We start from the raw sequence: 12,490 nt of genomic DNA, 5'->3' as shown, positions 1-12,490 counted from the left end.
TCACTCTCTCTATATATATATAGTGCCAATAAAACAGAATTACACATAACAGAAATTGCAAGTCAGAATGAAGTATCAGTGAATTTTTGAAATGAGAAAGAAAGAAAGAAAGAAAGAAAGAAAGAAAGAAAGAAAGGGCGAGCAGACAGTGCAATGACAAACTGGGCAAAGGGCTTGAATAAATGTTTCTCCAAAGAAGACATTTAAATAGCAAATAAGCACACGAGTGGATCCACAACCTTTGTTGTTTGGGCAGAGTTGGGCAGGGGGAGCGATGCGAGGCTGGCATGGTAGGAGGGTCATCCCGCCCCTTCTTCCTCCCCAGAGCCTGCAGGAGCACCTCTGGCTCCCCACCCTCCTCTCCACAACTGCTCCTGTCCTGCTTCAGGGTCTGGGGGATGTTTCCTGCCCCTCAGGCACAGCCCGGGCACGCAGATAGGGTCCCAGCCACCTGAGGGCCGTGGAAGGTAGGGACATCTCCACTCCTAGCCCCACCAGCAACCTTCCTCCTGCTCTGCAGTGCTCCCCACTTCTCTAATTGCTGCTCTTGCTCAGGGCCCTCCCATCCGCTGCTCTGCTTTCCTTCTTCTCTCCACAAAACCTTCCACATCATGGTCCAGCTGTAGTCTCCAAATGACCCCATCCTCAGAGGCAGTGTCACCAGACCATTCCCATGCCCTCTTTGGGTCCCGTGACCCCCTCCTTGGGTAGTGTTTTCCCTCTGCCTGGAATGGTCCAGCAAATCCTGTCTCTGCACGCATTGCAGGGTTTGGCTCTTTCTGCCCAGCGTACTGGTGAATCACAAGACGATAATATTTCTCTGGGAAGAAGTTGCCAGCCACCTATCAACCCATCCATCCCAAACAGCGCAGAGACCTGCGGTGTGTGCCTCCCATTGGTATAGTGGCGAGTGCGTGGAATTACTCATACCAGATCCTTGCTGCAGAAGGTATAGCCTGGCTAATCCCGCCTGTAGATCTGACTGCTGGCTTACAGGAAATGCATAGGATAGAGAAAAGAATCAGATGACTCACAAGGAAGCGACAATAAATTAAGACTAGAACATCGTATAACACAATGGTGGTGACTCTTCAAAAGTTCAAAATCAGCCAAGTGCCCATCGTCTCATCCATTTGGGAGGCTGAGCCAGGAGTATCATGAATATGAGGCCAGCCTAGGTAATTTAGCAAGAACTTCTCTCTAAATAAAGATAAATAAATGAAACAAATAAATAGATAGACCAATAGACAGGCAGAGTGATAAATAGAGCTGAGAATGTAGCTCAGAAGTCAGGTCAATATTACCAAAAAGGAACAGGTGGTCTGAAAAGACTAAGAAGAAATAAACCACACAGCATCCAAACCTAGTTTGGATCATGGTTCAAAAAATAAGAGCAAGAGGGCCTGAGATTTAGCTTACTGGTTCCGCTGCCTGCCTTGCAAGCGCAAGGACCCGAGTTTGATCCCTGGTACCAAAATAAATAAATAAATAAATGAATAAGAGCAAGAAAAGAAGGATTGAAGGAAAGGAGAAGGAGGCAGGAAGAAGAAAGTATAAAATACATTTTGGGAGGCTATTAGAAACTTTTGAACCTGAACTGGTGTTAGATTGAGACAGGAGATTAGGGTGTGGCAAAACTGGCTGGGGAAGTAGTTGTGGCCTGTTAATTACAAAATTCCAGTGCTGAACTGTTCCCAAAGCCCCGCTTGTGGACTTGTAAAACTCAAGCAAGTTTTTGGTAGGATGGCCTACTTCTGACATCGGCCCGAGGAGTAGGCGATACAGAAAAACAGTTGCCACCGAGTTTTCGCTACTGTGTTCTCTCTTTGTGGTGGCCCACCCAGGCTGAAGGGTGCGCTTTCTTCCTACTTTTACTTGGCCCAAACTCACTCTGCAGATCCTGTTTCTTTTCCTACCTTTAATAAAACTTTGCTACCATTTGTGCTTGTCTTGACCAATTCTTTGCTCAGGACAGAGAGAACCAGAAGGAGAGATTCCAGCACCCCTACACCTGGTAACAAGATGACAATTAGCTCTTGTCAACTTTGTCAGGTGTGACAACAGTGTTGTTTCAGTAAGAGATGCATACCAAACTATTTAGGGGAAAGCAGACCTAATTTACTTTGCAATCGTTTGACAAAAAAAAGAAGAAGCAAATATGGAAAAACGTTAATCATTGAGTCTTGGCGGTAGAAATATGAGAGTCCTTGGTGCCATTCTTTCTTCTGTGTTGCTTGAAATGTTAATAGAACCAGAATCCCTCTGGTCCTGTGGAGACTGAAGCAGCATCTCTCTCATGACCCCAGCCTGGGAGCCTTGGAGTCCCTGGAGGCCTCTTGGGAGCTCCTGGGGAAGGAGGACTCCATTTCACCTGCTTCTGGATCGCCCTGTGTCCAGCATGGTGCACACACTGAAGCTTGATCACAAGTGCTGGCCTTGTGAATGTTTAGTTTCACTCCTTAGAGCTTCGTGTCAGGCTTGACCTGGTTGTGAAATGGTTAAGAACTACACTCTTTAACAAGCTACGGTTTGACAAGATACAATAAAACATAACAAAGCAGGCAGATGCAGGTGCTGTCTCTGCCCAGCAAAAGCCGTGCTGTCTTGGAGCAGATAGAACACAGGACACAGGATGGGAGGCTTCCAATGCAGAGCTAACAGCCACAGCAGTACAGCATCTTTTCACTGCCAAGTAACCTGAAAATATCCACACACCCGCCTTGCTTGCTGCAGGAACCCCGACCACAAATATTTGCTCTGATCCCTGCACATGATGAACATGCCAGACCTCTTCTGCAGTGCCCTATAGAGCTTTCTACCTTTTCTTTGCTTGGGGCTGGTGGCCTCTTGCTTGCTGTTAGTCCACCTCTGCTCAGGTGAATAAAGTCTGTACATCTTTGCTTTCACAGGACTGCTTGGGTGGTCTCATCCCCCTGCACCATTTGTTACAGCTTGGCATGGTGGCCATTAGCATCCATTACAAGAGAGAAACTGAGGCACACAGAGAAAGGTTAAGTAACTCACTCAAGGCATTGTCCCTTCTAAGTGGTGGAGTTTTGTTTGCGCAAGGTCTGGTTACTGTGTCTGAGTTTACTCTACATTCAGTTAGTCCTAATGAAATAGGTGGAGGTGATCATTCTGATTCTCAGTAGAGGGACAACAGGGCCTAGAGCTGGTAGGGGATCAGCCCAAGGCGGAAGGAGGACAAGCAGAATGCTTGGTGTCATGGCCCAAAGACTCCTCACATCAATCCCACAGTGGGGTGGGATGGGTGGTCTAGCCTGGGGGTCTTGAGCTCAGGCTCCAGAGCTAGCTGATAGGGGCAGATCCAGGCTTTTCATTCCCACGATCTTCAGGAAGTTTCTTAGCTTCTGCATGCCTCAGTTTCCCCATCTGTAAAGTAGACCATGAGAATGGTATTTTATACCCTGGCTTTGTTGTGATGATTTATGTGTGTTTACCATGGGAAACACATTAGTTTTTGGGTTGTTTCATGTGGTGCTGAGGGTAGAGCCCGGGGCCTCACACCCACTAGGCATGAGCGCTACAAGGCACGAGCGCTACTGCTCTAGCCCCACAGAAGCGCTTCCGCTGCCCAGCCAGTGTAGGTGAGGGTGACTACATTCCTCTCTGGAAATGCAGTCTCAGGGAACAGAGAAGCTGCCTAGCATCACACAGTTGGTGGAGGCACCAGAGCCAGCCGGGTATCTGATCCCAAAGCTTTCAAGGAGCACAGCCTGGGGCCAGGGGGAGGAGTGTCTCTCCTCCCAAATCCTGTCCTTCAGATGCTCCCCTACCCTTCTCTCCTCTTCCTCCTGCCTCCTGGCCTCCCCTTCCTCTTTCCCTTCCTCTCTCTCTTCTCCCCACCCCCACCCTCTCTTCCTCCTGCTCTTACATGGCAGAGCACAGAGCGTCCTAGACCTCTGTTTTTATTCCTCCTAGACCCTACTCTGGGCCCATTTGCCCAGCCTTAAAAGGAGCCATTCTTTAGGCAATGGAAATGGAGGCTGCCCAGCTCCTTATCAGCACTGGCTGGGGCAGGTCTGGATGTCAGCCGACATTGACCTATGCCAGGGGAGGTCCTCCAGGTGGCCAACTGTGCCTGGGTGTGGTGGCTGGGGAGAGAGGGAGAGGCACCAGGCCGTGGCCGCTCTGCCCACCCACCCTGCACGGGCTGGCTCCCTAGTCTGGGCCATTGGCCCCCGAACAAACGGGTTGTCCCTCTGGCTGGAGGCCCAGGAAGACCTAGTCCAGCGCAGCTCACTCCTGGTGAGGATAATGCTTCTCAGTTCCAGATTCCCAGGGGTGGCAAGCCTTCCCGGTGGATTAGCAGGAGTCCCACTTCAGGAAAGGAGGCTGGGGAGGGGAGGTGGGGAGATGGGCTCTCTATTCTGTCCAAGGTTGTCCCTGACCCTGCTTACCCCTCCTCTCCTTCTCTGGAGCAATGGGAAGTGGGTCTGCCACCCCAAGGCTCTGTAGGATCTGGAGTGGTCCCCAGCACACTCTCTGGGCCTAGGTTTCCCCTTCTAGTCATACAAAGCGGGACTGGACCACTCTTTCAGTGAATCCTGCTCTGAGCCCCCATTCTTAGCCAGGTTTTGCCCTGGGCTCAGGGGATGTTGTAGGAATGAGTTCTGGGAGCTCACAGTACAGGGCTTGCAATCTTAAGGGGTGAAGGTTGGGGTCCTTCACCATGAGGAAGAGATGCCTCCCACAGCCACAGAGACCTTGCCAGACCCAGACTGGAACCCAGCAGGCTGTCCTTCAGCCTCCCAGGCTTTTGCTTTATTGTCCACTTAGGAGCCAGCTCCCCAGGGGAGGGGCTGTGTGCAGGGGAGGAGACTTGGTCTTTTGAACTCTGGCAGGCCCTGGTCCAGCGTCTCAGGCTGGCAGGACGGTGAGCAGCCAGCCGGCCAGGACCCCTGCAGCGGTCCCTCAGGAGCAAACGGAGCAAGCGAGTGGCTGGTTCCTTGGCAACATCCCCAGGAATCCAGCGCCAGGCTCCGGCTCGCTCCTTGGCTGTCTTCCTCTCCCCTCCCACTGCCTGCGGGGCTGGGGGCGGAGGCAGTGAGCCCATTATAAGAAGCAGTGACAGAGCCAGGCAGCCGAGGGACAGCACTGAGCTCCAACCAAGGCCCCCACGTAGACCCTCGCACACTCCCAGCCATGGCTCCCACACCTCTGTCGTGGCTGCTGCGCCTGACCGTGCTCTGCCATCTGACCGTCCTGCTTGCTGGTGAGTGGGGCATGGCCTGGGATCCCATGTCCCCCAGGGCTCCCTGTCCCCCACACCTGACATCAGGGTCCCAGTGCCACCTGAGGAAGGAGGAAAGGGATGTGTGGGTGGGGGCTGGGCACTGTCCCTGCCTGGCTAGTGAGCAAGGTGGCCGCTGATAGCAGCATGGGGGGTGTGGGCGGCACAGGGTAAGGAGGCTGGGGGTTCAGGAAACCTGAGGGAGGTCCCTGGGGGAACAGGGTAGGAAGCTGAGTCCTCCCAGCCTGGGTTAATGTGTAACCTGCAGCCCTGGCCTGGGCTAGGGATAGTTAGGACTTTCTGTTTCCTTGACACCCAGGAGTCCCCCCACAAGAGTAGGGGACCCATGGCTAGTGAAGGTCAAGGTCACCTCAGCTGAAGAACAGGGCCTGTTGCTGTGGGGCTGGTCTGAAACCCCAGTCCCTCTGCCCGTGCCTCCCCCATCGCGCTGTCTCCCTCCTCCCTGCTCGGCTTCCAAAATGCTTCCCCCCTGCAGCCCTTTGCATTCTAGCATCAGGGCTTCATGGGATGAGGAAGAGCCATCTCCCCTGACATGGGTAAGATGGAGGCTTAGAGAAGGTTGGAAACTGGCCTGAGGATGCACAGCCAGCAGGTAGGGAGGAGAGGGTGAGACCTGGTACGTTTGATGCTGGAGAGAAAGCAAGGACTCATTCACACCCACCTGCTTGGTGGGAGCCCCACCTCCATGAACCCCTAGAGCGGGCCCTGTCCTCAGGGAGGACTGGCTTTCTGAGGGGCTGACTCCCAGAGCAGGTGGCACTCTGCCTTAGGGCACACGGCAAGTGGGAGAATGAGAACCAGTGCCCAGTTTGCAGGATATCTTCACAGAGGAGACTAGACAGTGGGACAGGGAGCAGGAGCCAGTAGAGGAAGCAATTTGCTATTGGCTTCCTACTGTCTGACTGAGGTCTGAGGTGTTTGGGGTCAGCGAGCACGGGGAGATGGGGAGTCAGATGGAGTTGATTCTGCCACCAGCTTGCTGTGTGTTCCTGAGCAGGATCTTGCCTTTTCTGGGCCCAGCTTCTGCACCTTTAAATATAGCTATTGTCTCCTTGGTGATGGGCTCCAATGTCTATGAGGGCATTTTGGGAGAGGGAAGAGGAGGAAGGGGGTTCCTTTTACTAAGCTGGTGGGGGGAATTCTGTGCAGGATGGAGAGGGCATCCTGAGTGCTTTGCTTAGCAGCTTGAAACCAACTGCCCTAGTGGTGGTTACTGACTTTGGTGGGAGATATTGAGCACTATTTCAGCCTTTCTGAGCCTCAGTTTCTCCTCCTACAAAACTGGGCATTCAACCAGGCTCTCCTGGGAGGGCCTCCCCAGCAGGGGGTGGAGCAGGCTGGTTTTGTCAGCTCCCAAAAGTGGGTCTGCAGGGCTGTGGCGGGCGGGTGGCTTTTCTGCTTTATGTAACAAACCTGCAGATGCAAGTCAGAGCACAGGATCCTTCTCCCCAGCACTGACGTATTTCCTCCCACTCAAGTCCCAGCAAGAGAGAGAGAGAGAATTCTGTTTTAAGCAGTGTGGCCTCCCTACCCTCCATCAGCAGTGGGGATGAGGGGGTGGCGGGGGAGGACACATTCACCACAGCAGATCCAGCCCTGCCAGAGTCAAATGGAAACCCCTTATGTCTCCGTCAGTGAGGGCTCAGTGTGCATCTTGTCCATTTACATAACACAGCACAGGCTGGGGACATCTGCTGTGTGACAAGCACATGTCCAGGGGCTGGGGCCCCATCATGGGCGGATAAAAGGGCCAAAGATCCCAGTCCTCGATCTGTAAAATTTCCCCAGAGAAGGCAGACAGTACACAACACAAATCAGTAAAGGCTCTGGTCCGCTAGAAGGGAAAAAGCACTGTGATTAAAAAATAATAGAGAGGAGGGGGCTGTGGATGTTTAAAACGGGTATCTGGGAGGCCTCGCTGAGAAGACAGCACCTATAGTTTGAGGGAGCAGGGAGTGGGCAGTGGTCCTTGGGGAGTGATTTTTGCCACCACACCACCCAGGGGACATCTGGCAATTTCTGGAGACATTTTTGTTTGTTCCGAAGGCCCCAGTATTTCTGGTTCAGTGTTGCTACTGAACCAGATCTCAGGAGAGACCCACCGTGCACAAGGCTGTCCTCCGTGACAAAGAACCGTCTGGTTCAGGGTGTCAGTAGAGTCACTGTTGAGGGACTCTGCTTAAGGAAAGAATTCTCTAGACGTTAAGACAAAAACAAGCCAGGTGTGATGGCAACAGACCTGTAATCCCAACACTCGGGAGGCTGAGGTAGGAGGATCGCCATGAGTTTGAGGCCAACATGGGCTACACAGTGAGTTCAAGGCCAGCCTGGATTACATAGTGAGACTCTGTCTCAAAACACACACACACATACACACACAAATCAAAACAACAACAGTAACAAAAAGAAGTTCATTCTTTCCAGGCTTGGTGACTCACATCTATAAGCCCAGCATTTGGGAGGTTGAGGCAGAATTGCTATCAGTTTGAGGTCGGCCTGGGCTATACGGGTGAGTTCAGGACTGGCCTGGACTACCTGGCAGGACCCTATCTCTAAAACAAACAAACAAACAAACAAACAGCAACTTATCAAAGCCTTTTCTCAAAATAAAAAACAAAAAGGGTTGAGGATATAGCTCAACATGAAAGCCCTGGTTCAATCCCCAGTACCAGAAAAAAGAAAAGTTTATTCTTCCAACTATCGTGAAACACGTATTATGTCCATTTTACAGGTAAGGAAACTGAGGCCTGAGAACCTCTCTTAGGACAGCTGAGTAAAGGCACAAGCCCTCTCTTTGTCACCTCACCCAGGGACACAGGACACTGTGGCCTGTAAGGCTCTTACCAGCCCTAGAAAGCCAGCCTGAAGGACATCCACACCAGAAGCCCCCTGTGACCTCACCTGTTGGAAGCAGCCTTCCTTTCATGAAAGCCCTAGTGTGTTTGGCAACATGGTGCTTCTACCAGGTTCTGTGCCAACCTAAAAGCCCAGGATATCTAGGAGCCGAGTGGGAGACAGCTGTTACTGGGTAGTGTGGGTCAGTGGTTTATCTCTCCCATCCTCAGCTTCTGCATCTGTAAAGTGGGGATAGCAATATCCCCTTTGCAGGGATGTTGGGATTAATGCAGGCCTTGTGCCTCCCCACACCTGACAATACCCTCACAGCCTGCCTGGCAAGAGGGAGGAACCAGCATTTGTTGGCTGGCTGAATCAACAACTCTGGCATTTACTGGGACTGATGAATAGCTTCAGGAGCTGTGGGAGAGAGAGCCGGGTTTAAGAAGCCTCAGTGTATGTGCTCGACAGCCACTCAAGTGAGCTTCAGCTGAGTCAGGAGATGGAGATGGACAGGTGGATGAATGGGCTCATGTGAAGTGGACGGACACATGAGATTAAAGTAGAGCAGAGGATGAACAGGTGGTGGGTGGGCGGGGGGTGGGCAGATGGATGGTGGGGGGATAGGTAATGAGCAGGAGGTAGAGAAGTGAGTGTGGGATGAGCAGGAGGTGACAGGAGGGGGTGGATGGATGGATGGATGGATGGATGGTAGATGAGTGGATGGATGGGATGAAGGTGGGGAAAGAGAATAAGAGAGGACTCACCAAGCTGGTGACATAGCCTTCTTGGCAAAGCCAGCACTGGATCTAACCAAGACCCTTTAGCCACTGTGGCAGAGGGACCTTGGGGACAGGTTGGCTATGTAGCTCTTTACAGCCCTCAAGATGGGCAGTCACCTTCCCCATCCTGGATACAGTGGCTTCCCTTCTTCCTCTCTTCCTCCTATCTTGGGTCACTCAGGGACAGCACTTTTCCAGAGGCTTCCCCAGGAAGACACCTGCCAGACTAACTCAGGGACTGCCATCTGGCCCAGGCCTGGGGACGCTGTGGTTGAGTCATTCTGAGGTCCCGCTGGGGAAGGAGAGTGACAAGTCTGCATGGTGACTTTCATATCTCAGTTCCTCAGAGATAGAGGGCAGCCTGGTGACTTGGGGAGCCCCTCCTGCCCACCGCAGGAACCCCTGGGCTGCCCCTTGATGACACAACTACCTTCCCCACAGGTGGGGTGGGCCACGATCAAGGGTGTGCCTGGGAGAGGAGGCAGCAATCTAGGAGGCCTGTGTGTGTGAGCGCCCATGCCTGTAGTCAGGAAGGTGGGGTGTGTTTGCACAGGTATTTGTGTATGAACATCATATGTTTTGGTGGAAGCCAGGGGTCAGCTGGGGGCCTCCCACGCCCTGAAGCTTGGTCTCTCCACCATGCTGCTGTGGAAATCCTGGCTTGTAGATGTTTGCAAATTTTCTGGGCTCTGGTGGTTGCTGGACATAACCTTGACCCAGGTGTGAAACTCAAGCCCAGCCTCATTTATTACATCCATGTTTTCCACATGTAATCAAATGGAAGAAAAAATTCTGCTGCAGAGTCTGGAGGAAGGGGAGAGAAGGAAATAGGATGCAAACATTTTCAAATGTCTATATCAAATAAGTGAGTTTAGTCACCCCTGCCCTGGCCTGGAGTTTCTCTCTGGCTGCACTTGCTACCCAGCCATTTAAATGCCCTGCCCACTGCACCCTGCCCCTGCTACATAGCTGCCCCCACCCTCATTTCCCTTGCTTTGAGTACTCCAAATGCCTCCTCCTTCTCTCAAACTCATTCTGCCAAACAAAGGGGACGTCTCTTCAGGAGGGTCTACCTCCTTAGAAGGTAGCTATACTTATATGTTTTAAAATCTCTGTTAGGTGCCTGGTTGTATGTTTTTCATCATGTTCCATATATGTATGCCAGATGTGGTGGCACGTGGCTATAATTCTAGCACTATAGAGGCTGAGGCAGGAGAGTCACGGGGTTCAAGGCCCAGCCTGAACAACATATTGAGACCCTGTTTCAAAAAAAAAAAAACCCCAAGCCATACATGTGTTTGTTGGCGTGTGTGTGCACACATGTAATAGGGTGAGCGTGTGAGTTGGGAATGGACAGAAATCCAGATGTGTCTTCAAGGCTGGAAAATCCCTGAATACAAAACAACCCTGGGAGGGGGATACTGTCACTGTCCCTGTTCACAGGAAATGCGGCCTAGCAGAGTTGGGAGGAGGAGGAGGCCGAGCCCTAGGCCTAGGAGGTCAGCATGTAGGGTGTGGGTTCTGGCTTAAGGTGGTGTGGCCAGGATAAGCCGACATGGGGACAGGAAGCCAGGTGATTGTGGGCGGCTCTGCTGACCAGGGACCTCTGTGGACTCAGGTCAGCACCATGGTGTGGAGAAATGCAAGATTTTTTGTGACAAGATGTCCTCCGCGATTCCCAAGGGCTTACTCCTGCACTATCAGCGTAACCAGGCCTCCTGCGGCAAGCCTGTCATCATGTGAGTGCTGCCCCGTGGCCCCTCCAGTCCCCATCAGTTCCTCAGGATGGTCCCAGGCCTCCCACCTCACCCTGGGCTCCCAGCCAAAGGCTTCAGCAAATGTCGCCTTTCCGCCTGACCCACGGGCCACTTTGCTGACCTTATTATCTGTCCTGCATGTCAAAGATGGGGAATGGCTTCCTGCATGGGCCTGTGTGGCTGACTTGTGACCTGGGGCGGCCACCCCAGCCACGTGCCCCTTCTGCCCTATGGCTACTTCACACTCACCTGAGCCCTTGAGCAGCTCCAGCTTGGCCCCAGGCCTGGCAGTAGAAAGTGGCCCGTGGCCTGTGACAAATTAGGCTCTGCTAACAGAAGGCCTGCGCTTCCTCTCCTCAGTTGTGCCATTCTCCCAGGTGTGCCCCTGCTGACCTTGCTGCTCACCAGGCAAGGGTTGCTTCCACCACACTCCCGAGCCTTTGCTTCTATTTTCTAGGTGAAGGGGAAGTAGGAAGGCCCAGGAGAGGGCCTGCAAAGTCACCCTGTCTTCCAGAACTTCTGTAGCTTTCCAGCATACCTGAGCCAGACACACTGGCTTTGTCTCTCTGAGACTTGGTTTCCTCCTCCGTACAATGGGGATGTGGTAGCGTGGGTGTGATGTGAACAGGGTGTGACATGGAGACCAGGGTGTGACACGGACACTCAGGGTTCCGATGGAGCCACTGTAGATATATGGCTTTAGCTCCCTGGAAGCCTCTTCAGCCGAAGAACCTACACTCAGAGAAGAGGAGGGGTCTAGCAGGCAGCCATGGCCGTGAAACAGGGAGAGGAGAAACAGGGTTGTGTGACATGGGGTCTTTTCCAGAGTAGCACGTCCCAGCATGGAGCTTACTTGTCTGTCACACACCTGACATCAGAGAATAATGGGTGCCCCCTCCCAACCAGGAGATGCACAGCCCAGAGCCCCTGCCTTGGTGGCAGCAATGTGATTATTAACATTGTTATTCTCTTCAGCTTTTTCCATAGCACTGGCAGCCCTGGACTGAGTGCTTTCTTTACATAGCTTACTTCTTTTTCAAAAATAACATGAAAATAGGATGACCAACCTGTCCTCATTTGCCTGGGATTTTTCTTTGAAAATAGGATGACCAACCTGTCCTCATTTGCCTGGGATTTTTCTCATTTTGAAAGGGAAAGTCCCTCATCCTGAGGGTGCTGTCCATCCCAGTTTTGCTGGTATGGTTGGTCGGTCCCCTCCACATGGCAGGCATTCCTATGTCCATGTCCCAGGGAGGGCTTGGCTCCAGGAGGTGGTGTGGCCCCAGGCTGACTCAGGCTAGCAGATGGGCAGCAGGATTTCCTGCCCACCTTCGGGGCCTGTGTGCTCTGCCCGATCCCATGCCAGCCTGGCTCTGCTATCTGGTCATTACTGGGCCCCTGTCTTCCTCCCTTGTAGCTTGGAGACCAAAAGGCACAGGTTCTTCTGTGCTGACCCAGAGGAGAAATGGGTCCAAGAAGCAATGCTGCACATAGACAACCAAACTTCTGCTCCAACCACTCCTAATGGCGGCAAGTTTGAGAAGCACGTGGGGAAGCCGGCGACTACGCCTGACGCCCAGGGAATGTCCCAGCATGCGCTCACAGAGCCTGAAGCCACAGGGGAAAACAGCGATTTGGAGCCCACTGCTTCATCCCAGGGGACTCAGAGACCCATTGGGACTTCTCCAGAGCCACCAGTGAGAGTGACTGGGTCCTTGGGGTCCAGGGTGCCCCCTACTTCAAAGGCTCAGGATGGAGGCCCAGAGATTTTCAGCACCGCTGCTGTCTCCACCACTATTGCTTGGCAGAGGTCTGCTGCCTACCAATCTGGCCAGCCCCGG

General features: G+C 52.7%; 1 protein-coding gene across 1 annotated transcript in view; it reads left to right on the top strand.

Annotated features, from left to right (window-relative positions):
- Nucleotides 1–4,886: 4,886 nt before the first annotated feature.
- Nucleotides 4,887–12,490, top strand: part of Cx3cl1 (C-X3-C motif chemokine ligand 1) — a 10,030-nt gene continuing 2,426 nt past the window's right edge. Inside the window, 4 exon segments of the mRNA XM_033757935.1 lie at nt 4,887–5,236; nt 10,511–10,631; nt 12,067–12,480; nt 12,482–12,490. The exon segment at nt 12,482–12,490 is cut by the window's right edge and continues 2,426 nt beyond it. Of these exon segments, the coding sequence (XP_033613826.1) occupies nt 5,167–5,236; nt 10,511–10,631; nt 12,067–12,480; nt 12,482–12,490 (614 nt within the window). The 5' untranslated portion in view covers nt 4,887–5,166.

The sequence above is a fragment of the Fukomys damarensis genome, unplaced genomic scaffold (assembly GCF_012274545.1).
Source record: "Fukomys damarensis isolate Sample0158 unplaced genomic scaffold, DMR_v1.0_HiC HiC_scaffold_32, whole genome shotgun sequence".
In the NCBI taxonomy this organism is placed as follows: domain Eukaryota; kingdom Metazoa; phylum Chordata; class Mammalia; order Rodentia; family Bathyergidae; genus Fukomys; species Fukomys damarensis.
The sequence above is the reverse complement of the archived record's forward strand: the minus strand, read 5'-3'. Positions and strand labels throughout refer to the sequence as shown.